The 24380-nt window shown below is 43.7% G+C and overlaps 1 protein-coding gene across 1 annotated transcript in view; it reads left to right on the top strand.

The window, feature by feature from the left end:
- XRN2 (5'-3' exoribonuclease 2) overlaps positions 1-24380 on the top strand; it is a 51284-nt gene that overhangs the window by 10565 nt on the left and 16339 nt on the right. Inside the window, exons 7-27 of the mRNA XM_061356916.1 lie at positions 240-312; positions 415-465; positions 810-967; positions 1269-1343; positions 1444-1577; positions 1666-1723; positions 1812-1919; positions 2981-3025; positions 4152-4283; positions 5589-5707; positions 8806-8941; positions 12515-12622; positions 12702-12791; positions 13253-13325; positions 16006-16089; positions 17331-17428; positions 17520-17599; positions 20077-20133; positions 22280-22348; positions 22439-22573; positions 24195-24322. Coding sequence (XP_061212900.1) covers positions 240-312; positions 415-465; positions 810-967; positions 1269-1343; positions 1444-1577; positions 1666-1723; positions 1812-1919; positions 2981-3025; positions 4152-4283; positions 5589-5707; positions 8806-8941; positions 12515-12622; positions 12702-12791; positions 13253-13325; positions 16006-16089; positions 17331-17428; positions 17520-17599; positions 20077-20133; positions 22280-22348; positions 22439-22573; positions 24195-24322 — 2011 coding nt within the window. The remainder of the gene's footprint in view (positions 1-239; positions 313-414; positions 466-809; positions 968-1268; positions 1344-1443; positions 1578-1665; positions 1724-1811; positions 1920-2980; positions 3026-4151; positions 4284-5588; positions 5708-8805; positions 8942-12514; positions 12623-12701; positions 12792-13252; positions 13326-16005; positions 16090-17330; positions 17429-17519; positions 17600-20076; positions 20134-22279; positions 22349-22438; positions 22574-24194; positions 24323-24380) is intronic.

Genomic DNA, 24380 nt, shown 5'->3' with positions numbered 1-24380 from the left:
AATGTATTTGAATCAATATATCCGCTCCATCCTAGAATTAGTAGAAAAATATGAAGGCATATTCATTGGTTCCAAACTCTTAAATCATTTAATTTTGAATCATAATATCTTAGTTAAAACTACAGATTAGAGCTTCCAGCACTCATAGATCAGATTCAGCATTCAGTATATGATCTACAGAAATTGGTTTTTCTTTCTGTGGCAGCATAAATTGTTTCCCTAACGTAAATGTTTCACAGGTTATTTTGTCGGATGCCAGTGCTCCTGGAGAAGGGGAACATAAAATCATGGATTACATTAGGAGACAAAGAGGTAAAATTCAAATAAATGTGATCATTTTATTTTAAATTAAGATTAATCAGTAATTTATTTTGCATGACTTTGGTTAACTAAATGTAATTTTCTTTTGTGTAGCTCAACCAAACCACGACCCAAACACTCATCACTGTCTGTGTGGGGCTGATGGTGAGTTTTCTTTTGCTAACAATATGCCCTATTGAGCTGCTAGTAGCTATTGAGCTGCTTTGTTCTGTTTTATGGTTGAGGGGGGCTGTAGTTTTTAGGCTTTCACTTGTATTTGTGTGGATTAGTTTTTGAAAGCTCTGTGTAATATATGGGGAAAGATCTAGTACTGTCTGTGGCTGAAGGGTTAACTTTCCCTTAGCTGTACTGTCTGGGTGGTTTGTGGGTAAGCACATCTGTGTGTTCACACTTGCTTAAGACAGAATGTGCTTTGCTTTTAAACTTCTTTTTCACACAACTTAATGACATACATCTTTCATTGTGCTTTATTCTCTTTTGGGTGGCAGCTGATCTGATCATGCTTGGCTTAGCTACGCACGAACCAAACTTCACTATAATTAGAGAAGAATTTAAACCAAATAAACCCAAGCCCTGTGCTCTTTGTAACCAGATGGGCCATGAGGTTAAGGATTGCCAAGGTTTGCCCAGAGAAAAACAAGGCAAGGTAAGGGTTCTGTTATTTGTAGACATTCTTTTTATCTACGAGCTTTACTTCAACAGGTAAAAATTGTACTTCTGTAGCACAAACATGCCAAACCTGATGTCCTCACTTGTGTTCTGTTGGTTGCTGGTTGTTTTTTCACTGGTGAGGGAAAACAATCAGTAACTTCACAGAGATGCAGAATAGCACAATGTATGGTTGGCTTGAGAAACTGCATTGACTCCCCGCAAAGTCAGCCTTTAAAATTGAGCTGAGAAACGTTAAGGTGGCTTGGATGTAATGCAGCTCTTTCCTTGTCTTTTAGCATGATCAGTTTGCAGACAGTCTTCCTATGGCTGAGCAGGAGTTTATCTTCATCCGGTTATGTGTTTTGCGAGAGGTATGTTGAACGGTTGCTGTATCTGCTTTCTATAAATAGGATTTTGAACCCTATGTACACAGTGTTTTCTGATGTCCTTTTCCTTCTGTGTGTATTGCAGTATTTGGAAAGAGAACTCACTATGGCCAGTCTGCCTTTCACTTTTGATTTTGAAAGAAGTATTGATGACTGGGTCTTTATGTGCTTCTTTGTGGGAAATGACTTTCTTCCTCATCTGCCATCTTTGGAGATCAGGTAAATGAGACTGTATCCACTCTTTTCCTGCAAGTATTCCTGCTGTGCTTTTACATGATAAGAATCTCATCCTATTGTTTGGTTTTAGGGAGGGAGCAATTGATCGCTTGGTTAACATATATAAAAATGTGGTCCACAAAACTGGGGTAAGATTTTTGCCTTTTCTTTAAAAACCTCTGGTGTTTGCTACAAAAAGAGACTTGGTTTTCAGCTGTATTCCTTTCTGCTTTGCAGGGCTACCTCACGGAAAGTGGTTTTGTGAACCTGCAGCGGGTCCAGATGATCATGTTGGCTGTCGGAGAAGTTGAAGATAGTATTTTCAAGAAGAGGAAAGATGATGATGTAAATTCTGTGTTACATTCTTGGTGTTTGGTTTAATTGTGTGCTACTGTCAGACTGTGAGACTGCTTTAACAGAACAAGCACAAAAAAAACCCCAGACTTTGTAATTTTTTCCTTCTAATCTCTAGTTAATTCCTGCACGCTCAAAGGATGGTGATGGTGTGCTCGTGGGTGATTTTCTTTCCCTGCCCTGCAAGGCCTTTTTTTCTGATTGACATCCCAAGTAATAGCAAATTGAAAGTTCTGTTACTGCCTGCAGCTTTTCAAACAGCTGCTATGTAAATTGAGGGAGGAATTGTTTTGTGATGTGCTGCAACCTGTGGAAGTGCAGGCCAGGAGCCTGTGAGCAGGGTGAAATGCTGAATTGGAATTCCAAGCACATTTTTGCTTCATGTGCCTCCTGCCATTTGAAATGTGTCTGTAAGTTGTTGCTCTCTTAGTTTGTCTCGGCAGTTTGTGCAGTTTTTTGCAGATATATTCCAATTTATTCTTTAACTACAGGGGATAAAATACCCTGTGGATGTAAGAGCACAATTGTATTTAATTTCCAGTCAAAACCACCATGCCAGTGCTGGCAAAATGGGTTAGAATTGCCCCAGCTGCACCTCTCATGAAGTGGAAATGCCAGTTTGATACTCAAGTTTTCAGCTTCCATGGCCCAGGAGTGAGAAATCCCTTTCCCTGAACCAGCTCTTTCCCTGTTTCTAGGACTTTAATGTCTCCTGCTTTTTCAGTTGGTGGCTGTTCCAGTGCAGGCAAGGAGCTTGTGTTCTTTGACACTGCTGTCACCTTGAAGTAAGGCTATAGCTAAACTTAGTGAATGGTATAAGCCATTACCAAAATTGATGGGCATTGAATACACAGCTATTATTTCCCCCATAGTTTGTCAGAATCGAAAGTTCTATCCCATTTCTATTGGATTTACAGGCAAGAATTGACCTGTCTTATTCAAAACATTACATAAAAGCCTTATGGCCTTCTGGTCAGTTTAGGATGAAATTAAATACTTTTCCAAAATATATATATATTGACTGACTTCATTTCTCTTTATTCTCTCTATAGGATAACTTTAAAAGACGACAAAAAGAAAAAAGGAAAAGAATGAAGGTAAGTTAATTCCTTTCATAATGCAAAACCCAGCACGAATTAAACTGTGTCTGATAGCTTTCAACAGATGTGGTGGTTGAAACTGCAGCTGTAATCATGGCACTTTCTGCCCTGTGTTTAAACTGTTTTAAAGAAGGAATTGCATCTTAAAGGTTTCTTAAAAGGGAAAGGAGAGGGAATGTTGGATGCACTGATTACAGCTGTATGTTGTGTCCTCAAATCTGCACTTCTGTGATTAGGTGGTGGTGCTTCAGCATGGTCACTGTACAGGGGTTGCTTTTCATGCATTGACACAAGTCTTCTCGGCAGTTGTATTGCTGAGGGCAGTGGACTTTAGGTTTAAGTACATATACCAGCTTGTATTAAACGGGTTTGCTTGATTAAAGGCATGTTTCTAAAGAAGCAAGGAAGGCTTACCCCAGACTGCAGTTCTCATGTTCTGCCTGCAAGCAAGTCAGCGTTGCCAGATACCTCTCAAATGTGGTAGAAACATTAGCTATAGTGGGAACATGTTTGCCCTTTCTGACCCATGTGTAAGATGAATTCTTTAAGATTCTGGTATTGAAATGATGTTGAGTTTTCCTCTACTCTCAAAATATTCTGGTATTTTAAAAATGGGCTCTTGCATGTTCATTTTGACATAGCTTTGTTCTTGGTTAGGGCATCCAGGTCAGTGTAGCTTCCAACAGTTCCAGGGCATGTGATGGTCCCACTGTGAGTACTGTCTAGATCTGGGGTTTATTTTTTCAGTTACATATATCTGTCTATCCCTGTTAGACTGGAAGAGGTTATTGACTTTGCTTACAAAGAATACGTTCCTCCCGGTATGACAGATGAAGTCTCACTTCCCAAAACCCGTCTTTCAGCCCACATAGAAAGAACACAGGCACAAAATGCAGGGTTTGATTGGTGTTTTTAAGAAGAGCTTAATAAATTACAGGAATATAAGAGTCTCACTTGTGTCATTTTATGTCTGGTTGAGGTTATTACACATAACTGAAGCTGAAGTGAGTAAATAACGCTTGTTTTATGTAACATGTTAATCTGAAAACCAAGAGAGCGTATCATGGCACTGCTGTGGAGATTACACAGCTTTTCCACTATACTCTCTGTATTTATCTTCCAGAGGGATCAGCCTTCTTTTATTCCTGGTGGACAGTTTTCCCCTCAAGCCCTGGGAAATCGATCCAGTCCTCAGGCAATCAGTAACCCCAGACAAGCTGCCTTTGAGATGAGGATGCATGACAGGCAGAACTCTGTAAGTACATGTTCAAAGGTATTTACACACAGAGGGGCAGTAATCACATCCTGTGCTGCTCTGGACACATTTCCCCCTAACCCATTGAGCTTTCTTGAAAAGCAGGCACCAGAAAAATATATTTTCAAAGAAAGTGGCTTTTAATAAGCAAGTTTTGTGAGACTTGCTTGAATAAAACTGTGTTCCTTATTTGAATGTTTGGTATGATATTGCTTGTTACATAGTTCTGGGAGAGCAAGTGTGAGGTGAAGGCATCCGAGTCAGGTACACTAACTCTTCTCCCCACACTTGTTTGGCACTTGTGGAGTGAGGTTTAGGAGCTTCCTCAGTAGGTTTGGGAGAGACACAAGCTGAGTACCTGAGCTGGAGGTATGTTACTACTGGTTTTGGTACTTATATAGACAAAAAGACATAGATACCTGTATCTTGAACTTGTGGTTTGCACAGGGGCTTGTTTGTTAGCTGCTTTTACTTGCCCAAGTGTGGCTTTTTGATGGGAAGAGCTGAAAATAGGATGAAGTTTTTGAAAAGGTTTTAGAAAGTGAGGGGAAGCCAGAAATAAGTTGAATTCTCTGTTAGGCATCTGGGTTGTTAATTTTAAATAATAAATATGACAAATATCTTTTTTCTGGGCGTAAGTCTTCAAACAGTGACCAAATTCAAGGTCCTTTTCATCATATAAACGTGGGTCCTGTCTCTTACATCTAAATAAATATAAAATGCTTTTTCAAAGTATAATCTCTGCTATTCTTCCCTTTAAATCTTGGAACTTTGGCACATGTGTTAAGCAAATCAGTTCCTTTATGGCATGGGAGATGCTTCTCTGTAATGTTAAAATAGATAAATCTGAAAGGAGTTTAAAAGATCAGTTATTTAACAGATCAGAATAAACTTGAGTATTTCTGCCTTTCCTGACTCACAAGCAAGACTTTTACAGTAGTCTGAGTATGCATTTTTCACTGTTGCTGTAAAATGAAGTTGTAACATAAGCTGTAGGTCCAGAATATATGAAAAATGGCATGTTTTAGCAATTTATTGTTTATTGCATCTTCTTTCTCACATACAGTGATTTTTTTCTGCCTGTATATATATATCAATGTCTGCCTTTAAATACAAATATGTGTTCTGTTCTTTTGCTACTTAATAGCTTAAGGGTTGTGTAGTTTTTGCCTTGAGTTTTAGGGGAGCTAAAATGGTGCATGTTAATTATCACAAAGCTGTTAATTTTAACTTGACTTTAAACTGCCCAATAAATCCTTCTCCCTCTCTTACCCCCCCATTTCCCTGTAACAATTCTGACCCTAGACAACTTCATCATCTCCAAACACCAGCCTGACTCCTGACAGCAGCCCGTCCCTGGCAGGAGGAATTAAGCGGAAAGCTGAAGATAGTGACAGCGAACCTGAGCCAGAGGATAATATCAGGTGAAGCCATTTCTGTGTAGCACTTTGTTAGCAAATTGCTGAAATAGATGCAGTGTAATTAATGCCATTTAGCTCAGAGCAGCAGTGCCTTCAGATGCTTTCCTATGATCTTTTTATCCAGAGGTAATTAATGTGGAGGGTTAGAATATTCACTGAATTCCAGGGAGATGGGTAAGCTCTAGCTGTTAAATCTAAGTATCCAGATTAGTATGCGTGCGGGTTTTCATCCTCCAAGCCACTACTCCCTTTGAGACCAAGCCCTAGATTGACTAGACATCCACTGCTCAGCTGTGATTATGTGAGCTGAATGCCACTGTTTCACAGTTGAATTTTTGAGCTATTTAACCCATAAAATTCAGTTACATGCATGTGTGCAGCATTATTTATCTTGACTATTAAAATATGTTTTCCTTCATCTCTGATTTGTAGCAGAGATGTTTTGTCTGTGATGAGTTCATTAAATGGCTTAGGACAGCTGATCCCTAGATGATTACAGGATAGGAATTTTATGGGAATTAACTGACAGTGAGGTACCAGTGAGGCTGCATTTATCAATGGTTTAAATCAAGCCATAGCCCATTAAGTCAAGGGTGAAAGCCCTTATTTTTTGTTAAAGGCTCTGCCCTGCTAAGTGTAACCAGTAGGTCTGTGTTTTCTGTAGAGGCAGGGGATGGAGGTGGACATGGGAAAACAATAAGGGTTACTTCATTGTGAAGTACTGATCATGAGTATCCAGCGCTGTTGTTGTGACATGTTTGATACATCTAGCCCATCAGATCTTCCAACAGCAGGTATTCAAGCTCTCAGTATTATTCCCTTTCCTGTATGTGGAGATCTGAATGGATTGAGTTCTGGTTTTTTAGTCAAGCAAGCAGAATTTGTACATAAAACCAGGATAAATTTCAGCATTGCTTTTCACTAGAATTTTAGCTGAGCTTCTGAAATAAGCTTTAACAGTTTTACAACTAGTTGAATGAACTGTGGTGATTTACAAGTAGCAGTAGTTTCGACAGGCTTGGTGTTGTCAAGCAAAAGGGTATGGGCTGCATTCATCTGTGATTATTTAAGCACTTTGGTAGCTCAGAAGACTTACTCGGATGCTTTTCTGAGTCGAAAACGATTTTATGCTTCTCTTAGCAAGTAAATGCAACGGCATAAATATACTAGCTGGCAAAGAAGTTGTTTGTTAAAATATACTTTGTATTTAGAATGACTTTAAAACTAGATCAGATAGTTACAGCCAGCGACCAGATTGGGTTTGGGCATTTGTACAAGTGCCTCACTGCCAGAGAGCTCCTGGGGCAGATGCTCATAGACTGCAGATGTTCCTGACTCTGTCCTTCAGGACTTCAGTCAAGTCCCCTGTCCTTGCTCACCTGCTTTCTATGATCTGGGGAACAGCTTGTGGTTTCCCCACCTCCTCATCAGTTTGAATTATCTTTGATTAGCTCAGGTCAGATTTTAAGAAGTATCCCTGCACTGGGCAACTAATGTGAAGCAGGAGCAAGGGAAGATCCATTTTGCAGACCCCAAACGATATGCATCATGTCAAAATAGCATAGACCTAGCTTTGCTCTGTCCGAAAGGCTTCATTCGCTCTATTTAGTGCTGAGATTCTGACAAGTCTAACTGTGAAGTGACCTCACAGGTTGTCCCCCCTTCAGGTCCTGTATGTAATTTCAGGTGGCCACAGCCTTTGTAGAAAGGGATCTTGCTTAATGGCTTTCAGGTGTGATAATGCCAAGTTTTGAATAGTTGAGAATAAAATTTGATTAAAAATCATTATTAAGGGATTATCTGATTTAACCAGTGTCTAAATCAGATTTCTAATTTGCTTTAGTTCACTTGAATACTAGAATTCGTGTGAACTTTGAGATGTCTAAAATGCATACACTATGGTGAATAGTAGGTTTAAACATTATTATTATTATTATTATTATTATTACTATTACTGTCATCATCAAAGTAGAACAAACCAAAAAATCCCCAACCCCACCCCAAACAGTTTTGTGAGAGAGGCCAGCTCTGAAGCATGGTATCATGAGTGAGCCAAAGTAGAGCTTCATCTTTACATTTCTTAACCTGCCTTTTTAGATGGCAGTCTCTGAACTGAACTGGAAGATTACGTCGTGCCTGTTTGGACTAACAGCTTGCAGGTCTCTGTGCATATTGATGTGTCTTGCTTGGGGCAGTTGTTCTCTCAGAAGTGTCGTGTTTCCTGCTGATTTACAGGGAACGCAGCAGATACAGTGAGCAGATTAAATGTCCAAGAAGGGAGAGCTCTGAGGCTGTAGGCAGTGATTCCCCTGTCTGTAGACAGACATAAGGGGGAGCTGTGGGAAGTAAGGATCAGTAGTGTCCGAGATTGCTCCTTGAACTCCAGTATCCCTCTCTGGCAAGAAAGGCTGAAAATCCATGTGTAAAAGGGGCCTTGAGTGATGTGAGTCAGCAAGGGCAGGATTCCTGAGCTGCAGGTAACTCCTCTGGTACTCACAGCTCATCTGAACAGCAGTAGAGGATAGAAATCAAGCTGCTGCTTATTATTTATTTGCTTGCTTTTTTACTTTGAGTAGCAGGGAAACTATCACTTCTCTGCTTGAGAGGAGCCTTAGGAATAGAGGAATGAGCTTGATGTGAGAAGATACCCCAGTAAGATGAAAGATTTTGGCCTAGGGTAGATTAAACCAAACAAAGAAGGAAAGAGTTTGTTCTCTTTGTAGTGGTTTAAAGAACCAAGTTCAGATGCAGGTTTGGCAGTGTGTTCCTGATGGGAAAGGTGAAATTACTGAGTAGGAACAATACTGCTGTGAAGAATCCCAGCAGCACCAGGCACAGGTTTGAAAATCATCCCTGCTCCTTAGAAGGGCTTTGAAGATGTGTTTATCAGGATGGTACCTTTGGAATTTCATCTGGATTTTCTGTGATGCCAGCCATCGCATTTCATTCTCTTACTGTTGAGCATCAGGTTTTGTGCTTTCATTTCAATTGTCTAAAGATGGGAATTGAAGGTGCAAGTGACTTTGGCTTCTGTGTCAATTCGGGTATGTGAATGTGCATGTACTGACAGGTGCTGACATCTGTGTGTGTGTGTTGTGCAGGTTGTGGGAAACTGGTTGGAAGCAGCGCTACTATAAGAACAAATTCGATGTCGATGCATCTGATGAGAAATTCCGGCGCAAGGTTGTACAGTCCTACGTGGAGGGGCTCTGCTGGGTCCTCAGATACTACTATCAGGTACCTACAGACCGCTGCTCAGAAAGATCACGTTGCCTTTGTGTCTGCTCCCTGTTTCACTGCCCGTTGCTCGTGTCTGAAAAGCAGAGCTCTTTTTGAGGCTGTAGGAGAAGTGGGTGCCCGTTCCGTCTGGCACTCCAGATGTGAATGCAGTTTTTGTTTCTCACATACAGTAACGCTGCTTGTTGGTTTACTGAAGCCTGATGCACATTTTTCCTTTGCCATACATAGCCATGCATAGTGAGATTGCAGATGATTGAATGAGTGAACAAAGGACAAAGCCTGTGAAACGCCAGGAAGAATCTGAAAGGAACAGAGTTGTCGGTCTCCTCCCTGGGTTGTAATGATGTTCCATCAAGTGCATTGTGATTGAAGTAATCTCTGTCAGATTTAAATCTTTCGATAATTGAGATGTCAGATTGGTGGGAGATTACACACACGTTGGGGTTGTGGCATCAGTGGTTAATAACCAGCTTCGTGCCCTGAAGACAGAGTAAGTTATATTGGTGTGTGACCTGGGAACAGAATGTGCTCAAACTGGGGGAGTTCATCTGCCTGGGCAGGGCTTTGTGGCTTGAACGCAGTGCCCTGTTGATAAAACCACATCTTTTCCATAGGGAGCTTGTGTTTGTCCAACTTAGAGCAAGGCAAACATCCCCTATGCCATGCTGGAAGACTATGCAGTCATAAAGTTAGCTTGTTTTAATGCGTACTCCTGGGGTTTTTGTGTTTGGTTTTTTATTCCCTTTCCCCCTTGGAACACAAAGGGAGTGTGTTCCCATTGCTTCCACTGTATTTGTTAGTTGAGTTTGGCTCTGACTCGCTTGTTATGGTGGATGAAAATCATGGAGTTTAAGGTTTGCAGGTCTGTTGCAGTTGTTCTGTGAAGACCACAGCTCCTCACATCCTTGAGCAGCTCCTTTTGCAAAGGACAAATGTCACCTGGACACCTTTAGAGGTGGAAATCCCCATGATCCTGCACAGTCAGGGGCTGCTGAAAGCAAACAGTGTTGCTGCAAACCATGGCAGGATATAGTCCTAGAACTCCATATGTGCTTATATATCTCCAAAGTGTGGAAATCAATCTTCAGCTTAGCTGTAAGTGTCTGCTGGAGAAGTGTCAGTGATGGACAAGCCCACTGCAAAGGGCAGTCTGGTTTATAGGGAAACTGAAAGGCTTGGAGGAAGGGAGTCTATGGCAAAACCAAGGTAACATTTACAAGTGACCAAAGTATTTATACTCATTTGAAGATTACAAAGTTAAGTTTGTTTTATTCAGAGGAGTGTGTTATAATATTTAGAAGGTGACCAAAGCATTTTTACTTACTTGAATATGCAAAGTTTGTTCTGTTCAGAGAAGTGTGCATGGGGGGGTGTTCATTGCTTTGTGCTCAGCAGCCATGGCCTTGTGCAGACATCATTGTGTGCTCTTAATAGCTGTCAAACCAGACCTGCATTTGCACGTGCACTGCTGAGATCTGTGGCTTTAAATGCATAGGCAGACCTATACCAAACTGAAAGCCATGTGGGCATGTCCCTCTTAGCACTCACTTGCTCAGCTTCTAAACCCAGTTTAGTGTTGAGATGTATGTAGGTGACTCCTGGTCCTTCGGAGTCTGTAGCTGTTGTGGCTGCCATGGCTGGTGCCTGTAGGAGGGCTGGGTGATTGCAGCTGCAGAGCAAATGAGGTTGCCAAGGGCTTCAGGCAGGACCACGGTGCTCTCAGGGAAATTGAGGGGCACCACTAAGACCTCAGGGAAAAGGAGCTGTACAGAAAATATCTTCTGGTTTAGAAGTGTCCCAGATCAACCCCTGGTAACAGCACACAGGTGTCTGGGGCTTTGTTTTTGCTGGTGTGCTACCTGCTCAGATTACTCCAGAAGCCTCTCTCTAGACCTTACAAAATGACACTGCAGACTTCAACCAGTGCAGCAATGAAGTCCTTGCACGTGCTGCTGCTTGTGCTTGTGTGACAGAGCTGTGTGACCTGCTGTTCGTGGTATTGGAATGGAGCAGCAGTCAAGCCTCTTTCTGCCCATATGGAAATCAGGTTAGGAAGCTGTTGGACTTCTGTTGGGGAATGTCAGAATAGGTTTGCTTGAGGGTTTGGGTTTTTTTCTTTTTGCTATAGTAAGAATTGCCTCCAATAACTCCTGCTCATTGTGCCTAAGATTTCTGACAGAATCCATATGATTGTTGCTTCTATTCTTATCAAAGCTAATAATGCAGAACATGTTTCACCAGTGGGGACAGCTGTTTGGAGATGAAAAAATAGATTAAGAAAGGAAGAAAGCACCCACCTGGCTGTTGGAACACACTGCAGCCATCTGAAGCCTTGCATCTAATAATTACAGGCTCTGTAATTTTATACCCAAAATCGCTGGAAGAGCCTCATTGACATTTACTTATTCAGAATTGGAAGTCAAAATAGTAGCTTTTGTTTCAAGTGGTGCTGCTAAGAAAAATAGCTGAGGAGGTGAAAACTTGACTTGGACCTTCTAGAGCCACGTTTCTTTTCCAGAGTGCATTGTGTTCTGGTGTGTGGCGAGTTGTATTTTCTCCTTTTTGAGGCTTATTTTGCCTTTTCGAAGTGATGCACTTTAGAGTTCCCAGTACTCAAGACACATGGATAAGAAGGGAAAAGCAAAATGTTACTCTGAGTGTATATTAGGGCTGGTACTGATTAAAAGAGTAGCAGTCAAAGCCAGAGTACTTTTCAAGCTGCAGCAAAGCTTGTTCACATCTGCACACCTTGTGGAGCGCACCATGGCAGGGCTCTCTGTCCCCATATTCCCAAGTTAGCAGTGGAATTTGCATTGGGAAGCAGTACTGCAGATGTTGTGCTACCAGATAAGTACTTACCTGTTCCTGTTGAGAGCTGTAATGGCTCTGCCTGGCATGATCCTGCTGCTTACACAGTTACAGAGAACCTGGACATTCCTTCTCCATCATTTCCTTGTTCCAGACGTGGTGGCAACTCAACCCAAGCTGAAATCATGTCCAGTTGCCACAGACTCCTGAGTGTAGCCCCGGGGCTGGGTACCTGTGTGGACAGACCAGGATTTCCTACTCTTTGCAAGGAACTTTTATGCTTTGTTGTACTGGACTTTGTGCATGTGCTTGTGTGATTTATCTTGAGGGGGAGGAAAAAGGCATGAGATACATCAGTGTCCTGAAGCTGAGGTCAGGATGCTGCTGTAAGGTCTTCTGTGTCGTTCTGGTGCCAGGTCCTGTCTCTTTGGCTGTCTCCCTTAGTGACTCAGACCTAGCACATAGCAAGAGTACTCTGGCATAGAAGTCTATCTGCTGCTCTGTGCTGCTGAGGAAGTGCCCGAGGTTTCCACTCCCTGTCCCGTGAACTCACTCACTCTAGCCTGGCTATGAACAGTTAAGTCCCATCCTGAAGTCCAGAGTACCCTTAAAGGCAAGAGCTCTTTCTTTTCTAACCCTGGGGACTCCTCTTTCTCCTGGTTGATGCTGGGCAAACATTGTCAGCTTTAGTTACTGGGCTTTGTGGTTGATTGATTGATTTGGTACTTCTCTGATTTGCCTGGTTATGTTTCTCTGTCCTAGGGCTGTGCCTCCTGGAACTGGTATTACCCCTTCCACTATGCTCCCTTTGCTTCTGACTTCGAGGGTATTGCAGACATGCCTTCGGATTTTGAGAAAGGCTCCAAGCCGGTAGGACACCCTCCTTCCTTTCTTGATGACTTAGCAGCTCTTTACAAGTGTCCTACATCTGCTCCTTTCATTCCAACAGTTTAAGCCCCTTGAGCAACTTATGGGAGTGTTTCCAGCCGCGAGTGGGAATTTTCTGCCACCAACGTGGAGGAAGCTCATGACAGATCCGGTAAGAATCCTCGCTGTATCTCTCTCTCTCTCTCTATAAGGTTATATTCTCTTGCAGTGTGTGAGCATGACTTGCTGCTGCTTCTTCAGGCAGAAAACTAATGGAGACCAGAGGCAGAGTTTCGTACATTGCAGAGGTTCTTCAAAGGTCCTTAAAAGGAATTCTCTGAATTCAGATGTTTCAGTGAGAAAAATTAGGGAGAATTAATACCTTAACCCAGGTATCTGCAGTTATTCCATCCTGTTCCATTTCTTGTTTTGATAGTCTTTGGGTAGTGGAAGTGTCCCATCACGCTTTGTATTTCAATGGCCTTTAATAAGAGATGCTTCTGTTAGTCAAAGCTCTTTGCATCCCCCTCAGCTGTGGGTTGCCCGCCCTATGTGAAGTGCAGCACTCGTGGCATTCTGAATCAATCCCATAATTGGCTTTAATGATTTTCTCATTTATTTTCTCAAATACAGGAATCAAGCATAATTGATTTCTACCCTGAAGACTTTGCTATTGATTTAAATGGGAAGAAATACGCTTGGCAAGGTGAGTTTCCAACTTTTTATGTCTTGGGCTATATTGTACTGACCTTAGTCTCAATCTATGGAAAAATAGGAAGAAGATGGAGAATTGCCTTGGTGAGACAAGGATGCACCAAGTCACAGAGAGAGCTTGTATTCTTTGGTGGGGGGGAGAAGCACTTTGCAGCAGGTGTATTTTGGAAGAGAAATTAGTGTGAAGAAGTAATGCTGGTTCAGTAAGTGATTTAGGATTGCAGTGATTATTAGTAATTCAGCAGTCATTCCAGATTCCTCAGTGTGTCCTGAGCTAGATTAATCATGTTTCTATTTTTATCAGCCTTACTGTGTAATTGTCTTTTGTCTCCTTTGCATTTAATGAATGGATCTTGTCCTGTTCAATCAGTGCCTCATTAATACGTTGTGCAAAATGCTTTGGGGACTATAGAAATATTTGGGTGCATCCAAAGAATGAAAGAGCAGTTGCAGTGCTTTAATGCAGCTTCTGCTTTCTTTAGAGAATATTGCTTTTAAAGGTCTGACAAATATATGTGGCTGGTTACACTATTATATATTCTATTATTATACACAAATACATGTGGTTACACTGTTCAGCCAAGAGTGTAGCAGCTCAGTTGTAGGTATAAATCATTATTTGGGCATCTGAGCATAAGAAAGCACATTTTCACTCTGAGGGTGGTGAGGCCCTGGAACACATTGCCCAGAGAGGTTGTGGATACTCCAGTTCTGGCTGGACGTGGTCCTGGGCAGCCTGAGCAGCTCATGGCCATGCTGGAGCAGAGGGGTTGGGCTAGGTGATCTCCACAGGTTCCTGCTGACATCAGGGGTTCTGTGAACCCCCATGGCAGCTCATCTGTGTTTTGAAATGGCCACAGTCAGGCACACGGTATCTGACTTGGGACAGTGTTCTGTAATCAAAGAGAATATACCCAGGCATTACTAGATGTGTGGCATAGCAGGTTTTCCCTCTGTAACTTGAAGCTTTTTCTTACCCCTGCAGTAATTCTGGCAGCTTTTCTTGGTCCCTTTGTCCAGTTACCAAACGTATAGTCTAAAGCAGTAAGGCTTTAAGCAGCTCCCACATGCTTTCAGCAGCCTGTGGCGTTACTTTTAATTCATTGGATGCTGAATAGCATTATAAACTCTTTGTCTGGATTAACATCTGGAATTCTCATGCTTAAGAGGCAGTTGTGAAACAGATATTTTCCAAGCTGGAAGTACAGACTCAGTTTAAAAGCACCTACTATACCTTGTCTTCTTAATGACATGTTTGAAGAACTTCATTTTAGAGATGTGGTCATGCTTCTGAAAGCTCAGCATCGATCCTTTTGCAGTCTCCTGGGTTATGAACACTTCCCAGTTTGGTGTCATTCCACAAGTGTGGTGTGAAGGTGAAAATAAATAGTTTTCCAGGAGAGGTTTATCACTGTTTCCCTTCACAAGTAGTTATGTTCCAGCTGGGATCTGGTGTTGTCTGAGATAAAGCAGTAGTCAGTCTGCATGAAGATTATCCTCATAGTTCCCAAGCAGGGGTTGGTGAGGCTAGCAGCAGCAGGCTGAAAGCTCTGCTTCTCGCTGGGTTACAGTGGGCTAAATAGAATTCTGATTCAGTTAAACTTCTGATGTATTTAACATATTATGTATGGTTTGTTCCAAACTGGCTTTGCGAGGAGAGGGTTACTTGCAATTGGGGTAATTACACTTTGACAGTTTAAGTTGCCCCCTTTCCTTCAGCTCTAGGGGAAGAGTATTTGCTTTAATAAAGCCACGTCAAGATCTAACTTCTGAAGCAAAAGTGTTTCAGGCAGACCAGGTTTTAGGTTGGGGATCTTAAGCCTGGGTGTTGCACCTTAGAGGGATGACAAGAGCATGAGATCTGCCTGCTTGATACAGGCACAGATATGAAACATGCGTATCAGTTGAGTAGAAAGCCTTTGCTGTCATCCTGGTCAGGAAAAGCTTCAAGTGTTCATGGTAAGGGAAATAAAGGTAAGGGAAATAAAACAAAAACTAAACTAATTACTTCAGATTCCAGCCATTACTAAGGGTGACAGAAGTGAATCTTTGAGGAATTTTCATACAAAGTTTCTTGGTGCTTTCTTGGATTTTGTTACAGAAGAAAACATATCCTAGAGCATACCAGGGAAGGCAATTCTCCAGCCTCATCCAGTGTGATTGAGTTGGCTCTGAGATGTGCTGTGTAGTGAGGGATTGGTATCCTGAAGGGAGCCTTCGTGTTATCTCAGAGTAAAATGAATAGTCCCTGATGGATGGGATCTGCATCACCTCACCACTGAACTTGCAGTGATTTATTCCATTGTTGTCTCTTAATAAATGAATTAGAATAAAGCAGCACTGAGCTCTGGGAGGGGAGTATCTGTAGCACATGGGACTGTCCTACTGAACTCCTCTTGCTCCTGAACAAGGCTTGTGTGGGTAGAGGTGGCTGCTTCCTAGTGACTACTCAGGAAGGGAGGAGGAGGATCGAGGGGTCCTTGGGGACAAACTTCTCTTTCCAACCTCCGCTGCCACTGAACTGTTCTAACAACCTCTGTAAATGTAGGGGTTTCTTTGCTGTGGCTGATGCAGCAGTTCTTCCCTGGGTGAGGATGCTATTGGAGCTTTCCATGCTGGTCTCTCTTATGTTTTGCTCAAGAACTGTGAGAAAACACTGCTTTGGTTTTCAGGTGTTGCATTATTGCCGTTCGTGGATGAGCGACGCCTCAGAGCTGCCCTGGAAGAGGTGTACCCCGACCTCACCCCTGAAGAAAGTAAGAACTGGGACATTCTGTTACAGCTCATTAGGACTGCTGCCTCTCACCCTGAATGAAGGGTGAATTTGGAAGTGTTCAGGGACGGGGCTTGGAGCAAGCTGCTCCAGTGGAAGGTGTCCCTGCCCGGGGCAGGGGTTGGAGCTGGAGGAGCTTTAAGGCCCCTTCCAACCTGAACTATTCCATGTTTCTATGAGCAAGTTACAGCAGGAGTTTGGATGGATTGAATTACAGCAGGCTGCAGCCTCTTCTGCATGGATCAATTAGAATGATCCTCTATGGGTTTGGCTTTGTGGCTTTTGTTTTTCTTTTTACTCAAGTGGATCTGCATAAGATTTAGGCTGAAAATTAGATGGAAGCTTAATTTTGTGGGAAGCTTCTGCCAGTATACATGGTCACAGTACTTGTTAGATGACCATGTTGCAATCAAAAGCATAACCTCTGTTTCCATGGTTAGGGTTGATGGTACCACTTGGTAGGTGTGCTGGCTGTTCTGACCAGCTGGCTGGCTCTGTCCAGTTATGGGATGGGAAGCTTTGTGTTCAGCTTCTGTAGGTAAATACTATGTGTTACTTTCTCCACTGTACAAAAATAATAGCTGGTTCCTCTAAACTGCTTGGGAGGTTTGGGGGTCTTTGGGGTGTTTGGTTTTATTGAAACCAGCCTCTCTGTATCTTCATGATGATGGAGCTAGGCTTTTTTCAGTGATATCCAGTGATAGGACAAGGGGCAATGGGTGTAAACTGGAGCACAGGAGGTTCCACGTTAACATCAGGAAGAACTTCTTTACTGTGAGAGTGACGGAGCACTGGAACAGGTTGCCCAGGGGTGTTGTGGAGTCTCCCACATTGGAGATATTCAAGGCCGCCTGGACAAGTTCCTGTGTGATGTACTCTGGGTTACCCTGCTCTTGCAGGGGGGTTGGACCAGATGATCTCTTGAGGTCCCTTCCAACCCTTGGGATTCTGGGATTCTGTGATTCTCTGATTCAACATTATCCTAAATTCAACATTCCTGCCATTGAACACAAGATTCCCATTGTTCTACTGTCTGACAACTACTCTTGTGACCAGAAGCATCCTGTTGTGGAGAGAGACACACTGAAGGAATGCTCAAAGCTTTCTCCTAAATCCCAGTGAAGCTTTCCCTTAGTGGAGATGGCAGTAGGTGTGCTGGTCTGCTGTGCCCCTTCCTTCCCTCTTTGCTCAGAACTCTTATCCCTTTCTCTTCATCTTCTCTAGACAGAAGAAACAGCCTTGGTGGTGATGTTCTCTTTGTTGGGAAGCACCATCCGCTTTGTGACTTCATTGTGGAACAGTACAAGACCAAAAACACAGAGGTAGGTTGTGCTTGTCCTCAAGGGCTTGTGGAAGTGGTGAGGGTTGGAGGGCTACCAAAGTGCTTCAGCTGAAGAATTATTTCTTCCATAGCCAGTGGATATTCCCCCAGAGCTGTGCCATGGGATCCAGGGCAAGCTTACACTGAATGAAAATGCTGTTCTTCCAGACCAGTGAGTATGGCTTTTGGAACGGGCTGTTTGATGCTAAGGGAGATTGCCTTCAGTTATCTCTGCACTTAATAAATATCTTTGTGCCCACAATGAGAAACCCAAAACTCCTGACAAGGCAACATGTTTAATTCTGAGGGGAAACACACTTTTCTCACCATGTTTCATAGTAGTGTGTCTCATCATCAGCATGTATAAAACGCCACGCAAGTAAAGCTTCATTCTGTGATCCTATTCACAGAGCTAGGCTTTGAAAGCAGCATCAGGAATCTTTAAAGTGTTCTGATGTGTGTGTTTAATTGCTGATGAATCTGCTTTGTTTGTCATCTGATTTCTATGTATTTAGTAATGTTTTAATAGGTGAACGGGGCCTGGATAATAAAAGTAGCAGTGATCAGTGGCCTCGTTCAGCAAGGTCATGGTGTTTTGGCCTCTCTGCTTTGTATGGGTGTTAATTTAATGCAGTCTGATGTAATTTCCAATAGTGCATGCTGTTTAAAAAACCTAACATTTCTGCTTTTTATATGCTAATCTTAATTGTATTAGAGAAAAATCCAGATAGAGGTGTTAGATATACTTCTCTGGTTTCCATTTAGGCCATAGCACTAAATTCAGAACTGCTGCAGCTACACATACACAAAATGCTAATACTTTTTGTTTCCTAGATAATGCATTTAGTTTGGGAAGTTATCAGTGCCATCTCTGCCCTGCAGGATATGCATTCATTTATCTCACCTCGCCTAGAGGCACAGGCAGGTGTTCAGGAACTCATTTGCATTAAATGCACAAACACTCTGATTCTGTTGGGCAGCAAATGGATCCTAGGTCACACTAGTACTCATTTCTCTACTCCTGGCATGGCTGGCAAGGAATATGAGCAAGTCAGAGCCAGGCTTGGAGGAAATAGCAATGCAGGAAGAAAAGAAGGAAGTTGTGAATGCTCCATCCCTGGCAGTGTTCAAGCCAGGTTGGATGGGGCTTGGAGCAAGCTGCTCTAGTGGAAGGTGTCCCTGCCCATGCAGGGGGTTGTAGCTGAATGAGCATTAAGGTGCCTTCCAACACAAACCTGGCTGGGATTCTGTGCAGCTGTATGTCAGCCTATGAAATCTCCTTTAGAAAGGAGACTTCAAGTGCTGTGGAAAAACAGCTGGTAAAATTATTTATATATATATATATATAAATCTTATTTTATTTCAAAGCCTTTTTCTTCCTGGTGAAGCAGGTTTGTGTCTTCCTGCTGTCTGCATGTGTCTGTGGTCTTCTCCTACCCTCATAGAACCTCTTGACTTGTTACAGTCAGACCCTACCAGCACAGGGAGGTTTCCAAGGTTCAGAGTAGCCCTGAGGCTTGTAAACAGGCTGCTGGGCACTGGGAAGGGTGTGAGCCCACCGTTACACAGTAGAGAATCCACACAGATCAGCTGCATTAGAAATGCCATTAATGATTCAGCAATTCCACGGCTTGTTGATGCGCTGGAGGGAAGGAATGCCATCCAGAGGGACCTTGACACGCTTGTGAGGTGGGCTGATGCCAACCTCATGGAGTTTAACCATGACAAGTGCAAGGTCCTACACCTGGCTCGGAGCAATCCCAGGCACAGCTACAGGCTGGGCAGAGAAGAGATTCAGAGCAGCCCAAGGAGAAGGACTTGGGGGTGCTGGTCGATGAGAAAATGAACATGAGCCGGCTGCAGTGTGCGCTTGAGCCCAGAAAGCAACCGTATCCTGGGCTGCATCAAAAGGAGCGACCAGCAGGGCGAAGGAGGTGATCCTGCCCCTCTGCTCTGCTCTGGTGAGACCTCACCTGGAGCGTTGTGTGCACTTCTGGTGTCCTCAACATAAAAAGGACATGGAACTGTTGGAACAAGTGCAGAGGAGGCCACGAGGATGATCAAGGGCTGGAGCAGCTCCTGTATGGAGCCAGGCTGAGAAAGTTGGGTCTATTGAGCCTGGAGAAGAGAAGCTGCATGGAGACGTCGGAGCAGCTTCCAGTGTCTGAAGGGGGCCTATAGGGATGCTGGGGAGGGACTCTTCATTAGGGACTGTAGTGATAGAACAAGGGGTGATGGGTTCAGACTGAAACAGGGGAAGTTTAGATTGGATATAAGGAGGAAATTCTTTCCTGTGAGGGTGGTGAGGCACTGGAATGGGTTGCCCAGGTTGGTTGTGAATGCTCCATCCCTGGCAGTGTTCAAGGCCAGGTTGGACAGAGCCTTGGGTGCCATGGTTTAGTGTGAGGTGTCCCTGCCCATGGCAGGGGGGTTGGAACTTGATGATCTTAAGGTCCTTTCCAACCCTGACTGTTCTATGATTCTGTACAAGTATTTAATTTAGCAGAAAGGGAAGTTAATTTTGAAACCCCTTGCATTTGTCACAGTGTTAGTTGGCAGAGGAACAGGAATGGTAGCAACAGAGAAGGTGGAGCAAATGGTAAGGCAAATGTTACACGGTGTTTGACAGAGGTTTTTTCTCTTCCCCAGGACGGTGGAGTCTCCGGTTCCAATGCTGCGTGATCTTACCCAGAATTCTGCAGTCAGGTGAGGAAACTCGGGGGTTTAATGCAGGGATGTGCAAAACACAGCAATCAAACTCATTTCATTCCGTGTTTTGTGGTGCTGAATTTGCATCATCTGTCTCTTCATAAAATTGAAGCTTTTACTTTACCAATTTCTGGTTTTCTGTGAGGATTGAGGCCAAGGTACTGTGGTAGCCAGCGGGCTTGGGTTCGGGTGGGTGAGCAGGGAGCACAGTGTGTGCCCTGCAGGGATGTCCAGTACTGCTGTTTCCCAGTGCATCAAACCTGTATGCTTCATCCCTTCAGAAATACCTCATCTCTCCTCATGGTGCTTTCCTGCTCACTCTCTGTGGGGACTTCTGGCTCTGGGGCAAGCAAAGAGCAGCGCCTACTGATTTTGATGGGCTGTATCCAGCCTTTTAAATGAGAAACCCAACCGTTCATGAGAGCTGGCCTCACACAGGATTGGGTATTGATCAAAAGCCCTCCAGCTCTTGAGTTTTGCCTCTTGGATTTGTATCCATTTTTATCCATAGCAATTCCCAGAGGATCCTTGAGTATACACACTTCATGCCTTTAAGAAGTAAAGGAGTAACCCTAACTTCGACAGAGTGTGATGTTTGGAAGGGAAGTAAGAAACTTCATGCTGAATAAAAAACAAGGCAGAGTTCCCAAGGGTAAATCTCTTGTGGTCACAGAAGATTTTAATTGCTCTTGCACTTGACAGCAAACTTCTGTGGCTGTAGTGTGCTGTGTGTCCTCCTCACTCCATTTGGCACAGTGTGACAGGGATGGAAGGCTTGAGCCTAGAACCTCTCACTTCTGAGCCACGTAAGGTACTTGAGACACTGAAAATCACTTGTGATCCCTCTGTGTAAGTTTTTCCTCCACAGAGGCATAACTTGATTCAACTAAAACAACTCTTTACAAGCAGTAGGAAACGGTAAGCTGTGGCTTGTCAGGGTATTGTAGAAAGGATGTTCCGAAATGGGGATTTAGTTACTTTGAGTGATGAGTTAAAGGTGGGGTTTGGCTTTCCATTTGCTGCTGCCAGGAGGTTTGAATTAGTTTATGCTCCTGTCCGTTTCTCTATTGCAAGGATTTTTCTTCCTGTCTTTAGAGATAGTATGAGCAGTCATGCTTCTGCTCTTCAGATCTTGCAAATTGGGGTGAGTTTTCCAAGGGACCATTACTCTCTTTCCTTCAAGTCTCATTCATTCTCTGTGCTGAAACCCAGCTGGAAGAGGGAAGTTATTCTGCTTGGCTCTTTGCTTTTATCTTCCTTGGCATTCCAAGCATCCTTCTACATCAAACGGTAGATAGTAAGGGAGCAGGGAGCAGGTTGGTGCTGTGTGCATCACACGTGTCCCTGGTGGGAGCTACCTGAGGCTTTGATATTGGAGATCGGAATTGCTAGGAGTGGGGTTGAGTTTTCCTAGAGCAAACCCAAACTGCTGTATAATGCATTGTACCAGCAGAAATCAAGCTTTTGGTGGCTTTTTGCTCTATTACTGTTCAGTTTGTGTAATACTAGGTACCTTGCAGACCCTGCATTTTGAGCTATCACTGAAAATAGATGTGTATCCTGTGAGAGTCGCCGCAAAAGGTGTATATCCTGTGAGAGTCACTGCAAAAGGTGTATATCCTGTGAGAGTCACTGCAAAAGGTGTATATCCCTCCATGGGAACTGCATGCAACTGCAAAGCTGCCTTTCAGGAGGAAACCTCCCCATCCCAGGAAAATCCCACTCCTCTGTTTTGTACCCTTGAGTAGGCTGCATGGAAGCTGATACCCTTCCTCTGTGTCATGGCAGCCTTTGAACTTCAGGTACAGTCTGTGCTTTGACTAGAGGATTCATGCTCAGTGTCCACAGAAGATAATTTCATTACCATTCATAGGACTGTTTTCTACACACGAAACTTCCCTTTGGATTGGCTGTTGAGTCGGGGGAGGAAAAAGGCACCCTGGGGAAAAGAACTGAGAGTCCAAAGTAATCCAAATCCAATATAGTTGGTGCATCCGCGTGCAAGAAAGGCATTTTGCCATTTAAGTTGTGGGTTCTTGCATCTTACTTTTCTGTTGTGTGCATCACTGTTAACTAAGCAGCAGTTACTTTTCCATCTTGATTCATTGTCAGGTAAACCTAATCCTCAATTGTTTTCTTCCAGCATCTCCTTCAAAGATCCACAGTTTGATGAAAACTTTGTTTTCAAGGCTACGGTGTTACCGGGTGCAAAGTAAGTGTCGGTTTGCAAGCAGTTCTGTTCCCATCTCATAATCCGGGTGTTTGCTCTGGGAAGTATTTATGGATCTGTTTTTCCTCTAAGGAAACCTGCTCCAGTTCTGAAGCCAGGAGACTGGGAAAAAACCAACAATGATGGCAGGCCCTGGAGACCGCAGCTGGGCTTCAACCGAGACAGAAAACCAGTGCATCTGGACCCGTCGGCCTTCAGAACCTTAGGGTAAGGATGGTGGCTTGGCTATGGGCTGCCTTGCTGCGGTGACTGTGCCCCTCGGTTGCTTTTTAAAGGACCAAAAGAGAAGCCAAGGGGGTGGGGATGGACTGTCGGAGGTTAGCTGCTGGTGTGCCATGTTGGAAACTTTGGCATGCGATGATTGAATGTTGATGAAACCTGTGTGTCACAGTGATGTGCTAATGCCTTGCATTCTTCTTGGGTTGGGGTTTGAAGGTTTTTTTCCCCTAGCTTTCCTAGGGGCTCTTTCAAACTCGTTTTCTGGATACTGGCTTGAAGTACAGAAGGTACAATGAGAATATTGCTCACAAGTGATGATTAAGGCTGTTATGAAGACAGGAATGTCTTTTATGCCTTTAAAAATGAAGAAGTTTTAAAAACTCTTGTTCCAAGCACACATTGCACCACACAATCCACTTCTCAAGGCATTTCCACAGTCAGTTGTTATTAGTTCTCAAAACATCCAAATAACTTTCTCCAGTGCTGCAGTGTGGTATGAGAGTGCTTCTGAGTGCAGGATGAGAGAGTGAGCTGGGGTTCTGTATTACACATAAAATCATTTTCCTTACTGGGCAGTGCAAGGAGACATGTTTATAGAGCCAGAAAAGAGTGTTTTAAAGGAGAATATTATACAAGCAAATGAAATTAATCTGTGAGTAACTGAATATGAGTGTCTCTTTAGGAAGAGAAAATAACATCATCATCTTAGGGCTTCTGAGGAGCTTGAAGAAGAAAAAGCAGCACCCTTTTCTCCATCTGTGTGTTGGAAAGTGTAATTGTTCCAGTGCTGCACTCGTGAACCATCTTCATAGAATCATGGAATGGGTTGGGTTGGAAGGGACCTTAAAGCTCCTCCAGCTCCAAGCCCTGCCACAGGCAGGGACCCCTTCCACTGGAGCAGCTTGCTCCAAGCCCCTGTGTCCAACCTGGCCTTGAGCACTGCCAGGGATGGGGCAGCCACAGCTTCTCTGGGCACCCTGTGCCAGCGCCTCAGCACCCTCACAGGGAAGAGCTTCTGCCTAAGAGCTCAGCTCAGTCTCCCCTCGGGCAGGTTCAAGCCATTCCCCTTGGCCTGTCCCTACAGGCCCTTGTCCCAAGCCCCTCTCCAGGTTTCTTGTGTTCTGTTCTTCCATGTCATAGTTACAAAAATGACTGTGCTATAACTGTGTAGCTGATCACATGTGATGTCCCATTAAATTGCTATCCAGGTGGCAGACACCACAAGCATCAAAGTAAATGTGAATGTAGTTCTGCACAGGAAGAACAGCAGAGGCCTGGCAGACATGGCCACACCAGCGTTTGCAGGTCCCACATCTCCCAACTCTCACTTCTCAGGATACGTGGCAGCAGTTCAGTTTTGCTGAACTCTTACTCAGTTTGCAGGAAATGTGTGTGTTTCTGCTCTCTGGGGCTGGCTGTAGCAACTCCAGCACAGAGCACGTGCATCCTTTGTGGTGTGCCGGGGACCCTCATCTGTACGCTAGTGCACATCTCCACTGGCACACTGGAGAGAGCTGGGGTGTTCGATGGGCTGGGGAGCAGCTGTGCTGGAGCATGGCATTCATAAATCATCCTGTTCTTTTTCCTCTCTGTTTCTTACCCGTAACAGCCATACGATGCCAAGGGAGAGAGTGATGCCAGGGATGTATGCCAACGCAGTACCTCTTGGAGCTTACGGCAGCCCCTACGCCAGACCGCTTCTGGGCGGGCAGCAGCAGATTCCTAAGCTGTTGTCAAGTAAGTGGGTTCTGCTTCCTACAGCTCACAGGTTGGAAAACATTGCAGCTTCATTTTG

The sequence above is a fragment of the Neopsephotus bourkii genome, unplaced genomic scaffold, assembly GCF_033783945.1.
Source record: "Neopsephotus bourkii isolate Nb327-2 ecotype Australia unplaced genomic scaffold, CSIRO-AGI_Nbou_v1 NB_873, whole genome shotgun sequence".
NCBI classification, from domain to species: domain Eukaryota; kingdom Metazoa; phylum Chordata; class Aves; order Psittaciformes; family Psittacidae; genus Neopsephotus; species Neopsephotus bourkii.
This window is presented reverse-complemented; position numbering and strand designations above follow the sequence as displayed.